The sequence below is a fragment of the Akebia trifoliata genome, unplaced genomic scaffold (genome assembly GCF_017979445.1).
Source record: "Akebia trifoliata isolate Shusen 1 unplaced genomic scaffold, ASM1797944v1 Contig00135_ERROPOS630964, whole genome shotgun sequence".
Lineage (NCBI taxonomy): Eukaryota > Viridiplantae > Streptophyta > Magnoliopsida > Ranunculales > Lardizabalaceae > Akebia > Akebia trifoliata.
The window spans coordinates 408,052-411,909 of NW_028236851.1; the positions used below are offsets into that span (position 1 = coordinate 408,052).

Here is a 3,858-nt window from a genome sequence, read left to right on the forward strand (position 1 = left end):
TGTCTTTGTTCTTTGGGAAAGATTTTTCCTTTTTACCTACCTGAATGTGTAACCAACGTTTAAGATCTTGTTCCGATGCAATGTTTTGGTCAAGAGAAAAATCAAAAGCCTCGATTGAAACATTCTGAGACAATCCAAAACATTCAATGTTTCAATTAATGTTTCATTTCGATATCCTCAAAATAGGAATGTTCCACAAAAACATTTCGAAATGGCATGAAATTTTAAATCATACGTGCAATACCACTAGTGTATTATATGTGAATTGATCAATTTAATGCATTTGTATAAATTATCATTATTATTATTTTTTTTTAAAAGGCCGCAACAAAGGGGGGAAAAGGGTATGTATGAACCTACACAAAGAATGATTGTTTTTTCCCTTAGATGTGACATCATATGATAGGAGGTGATAGAAGTGTTAAACCCAAGTAAAACTGCTAGATAATAAGAGATGAAACACTATGTTTACATCCTCATGGGTGCTTGTGTTTCAGAACAACCTTATGCCTTGACCACACCCAGAGTCCAACGGTATCTCATGTCTCTTGACAAGATGCCAGAGCTGCGGACAATATGAGAGATTCCTAATACGAGAACAATAGTTCCCTTCTCTGTCAATGAGTGAGAACTCATGCGAAGAAATTCAGAAGGCATCACATGCCCAACCAAAGCTTGGAATTGGCTATTTTAAATATCAAAACCTTGTCATTGACAGTATAAACCAAAGCAAGAGGGCTTAGCTACCTATAAACCTTAACCAGGGAACGTCATGCTTTACTTGAGTTAAAGAAAATATAGAATCATCATAAATGCTGGAAGCATAAGTATAGAAGACAAAAATAAACAAGAAAAAGACGTGATCCCAAGCAAAGCCATAAAATAGTAGCACAACTTGTGCAAGGTAAAGAGATACAATACGATAAAACTAGTCAAAATTATCCAACAATAGTAGTTTCAAGGAAGATTACAAAGCAGTATAACCTGATCTGTACCTCCCACATAAAATAATTCATTAACGAAGAACATAAAACAGAAATTACGAAGAACAAAAAACAAAAGAACAATATGGAACCTCACTCCGAGACTCGCAATTCATTATGCAATTGAAAAATTGTAGAAAGCCATATCTTACTTGCAGTTAACGCCTGCTTCAGCAGCCCGTCGAGGCTTGCTCTTCCGCCGACTCCCATTCTGTCGGAATCCAATAAACTTAACATGGTCTGTGCTCGATTTGATTCCGACACCAACACCGTTCTCTTCTTTAACTGAGTCTGGATCCTCTTTAACCTGTGATTGCTTCTTTCTCTTCTTAACGTTATCCGCTGAAGAGGGATCTTTCATCTCTTTGTTTGAGATAGAAGATTTTTCATTCTCTCCATCAATCTCTTCTATCTTCTCAACATCTTCTTCATCCATCCCATCCTTTGACAGCTTCTGTGGCCTTCCCCTTATCTTGTATGAAGGAAGTGATTCTTCCCCACCACTTATGGGATCCTCATGACTGGGAACAACAGTAGACCTCTTACCTTTTCCTCTACCTCTACCCATAAGACCAAAACTCCCCAAAAAGTAAAGCTTGAATTATTAATCAATTTTTCTGCAAAAAAACAAAGAGATGGGTTCTAAGATTTCAATCTAAATGAAACAACCATACCATCTCCAACAAAAATCAGTATAAAAAACACAGATTATTACATAATCAGAAACACAAAATCTGATATTTCTACAACCAAGAAACTTCATTTTTATCACCAAAATATGGAAATTCAAAGTACCATTACCTACACAGTAAAAGAAATGAAACCAAAGTAAACTAAGAACCAGATCCCCCAAGTATTTGTTTATAAAAATTCCAAGAACCCATTAAAAAGAACTAAAACAAATATTTGATAGCTTCAGTTTTAACATTTATAGAGAAACTAACACAAAAGAAAAAAAAAAAATTAAAGAATTGAGGAACTCAAGAATCACCTGTAAAATCTAGATCCCAATAGTAACCAAAACAAAAAGAGTAAGAATTGAGATGAAACTGACCTCATATTAAAACCCCAAAGGGTGTGAAAAGGGATTTGGTTCTGTTTATGGTTTCAAGTACAGAAGCCGAGATTTAATGGAGAAAAAGATGATCTTGGGAAAAGACACTGAGAACCCACATCAAGAAAACAACTCAAAACAAGGGAAATTCAACAAATACAAGGCGTTGAATCATTGAAAATTGAGGTTCAACAGCTAGTTGGACAGCAAATACGAGTGAACAAAATAGGAGAAAGAGAATGTAGAGAGACAAGGAAAGATTGGGTTTGTCGAATAAAAATATAGAGCTGATATTGGCGCTCCATCTTTTACTTATTACACCCCAATTTCTTAAATTATTTTGAAAAAATTACTTAAAGAACCTCGGCGGACGAAACTTTTTTTCTTAATAATCCCTAAGTTTTGGGCAATCTCTTAAGAGTCCATTTAGTAAACTTATCTTTTCTTAACAGTTCCCAATCCTTGGTGTCAATGGGTCGGTTCTAAGGAACTTAGAACCATAACCATTATATTAGTTCAATTCCGGGTCTGATTCCAAAATAAATAGAATCGAAATCATAAAAAATCACAGGTACCCATCGGTTCTGATTCTCAAGAATCGAATGAGAAATCAGGTATTTCAAATCATTATAAAAGAAAATTTTCTTTCAAAAAATTAACATATTATCAAAAAAAATTGTTAACTTAGTTATAATTTTTTATATTTAAAATACAAATTAATTATTTTGTCAAAAATAAAAATTTATCTTTTTTAAAAGTAATAATTTTTTAGAAGAATAACTCATTTTAAATTTCAATCGATAATTTATATGAAAAATTGAAGAATTTTATATAACGTTCATTTATTTTTTTAAATAAAAAAAAAACCTTAAATCATCTATAGTACGAAAAGAAATGACAAAATAAATCGGTTTCGGGTACCCATTAGATAGAACCTAATAGTTCTAGTTCCTATAAGTTCGGTTCCATTTTAGACCCGACTCTAATCAATTCCAATAAAAAAGGATTTAAAACTGGGGTATTCGGTTTCGATTAAATGGGTACCCATTGACACCCTTACCGGTCCTCATCTCACTTGTATAAAGGTCTTTGAAATACTCAAACTACCATTTTCTCATCTTCTTCACATAGTTAAGTTTTCCGACGATAATTGTCATTATTTCCTATGATTTTTTTTATTAGTATCATGAATGACGAATTGAGAATGAAATTCTCTTAATTTTGAACATCTAGACGTTTTTTTTTCCAATAATTTATTAAAAAAATGGATAACGAAGTTGAAATTCAATTTTTTTTATATTTATGATTAAGCTGTAATTTTTTATTTGCAACTATAATTTATGCATTTTGAATGTTTCGAGGAGATTTGCCCATTATCGAAGTTGGAAAAATGAACAAAAATCTTATTCACATTTACCACGTCGAGTTTACCACTTTTTATTGTCTAGTTCACCATTTAATTATCGGAAGTGTCGAGTTCATCATTTTTTATTTAATTACTGTCGAATTTGACAATATTTTTATAAGAAAAAAATTGTCAAACTTGATAGTAATTAAATGGTGAACTTGATATTGTAAGGTGAACTGATTTTTTTTACCTTTCTAACTTTGATATTTGGTAAATCTCTTAGAAATACCCAAAATGCTTAAATTATAGTTACAAATCAAAAGTTACAATGTAATAATAAATAAATAAAAATTGAATCTCAACTTCTTTCTTCATTTTTATATAAATTATCGAAAAAGAAATGTCTAGATGTTTAAAATTAAGATAATATCATTCTCTATTCATCTTTCATGATCAAAGATAGTTGGAAATAA

General features: G+C 31.6%; 1 protein-coding gene across 1 annotated transcript; it reads right to left on the bottom strand.

The window, feature by feature from the left end:
- Positions 1-860: 860 nt before the first annotated feature.
- Positions 861-2,286, bottom strand: LOC147381927 (uncharacterized). The gene is made up of 2 exons (XM_086429819.1): positions 2,038-2,286; positions 861-1,600 (listed from the first exon to the last, which is right to left on the bottom strand). Exon 2 carries the CDS (start codon positions 1,549-1,551, stop codon positions 1,132-1,134), a length of 420 nt encoding a protein of 139 aa, XP_086285945.1. The 5' UTR covers positions 1,552-1,600; positions 2,038-2,286; the 3' UTR covers positions 861-1,131.
- Between the last annotated feature and the right edge of the window lie 1,572 nt (positions 2,287-3,858).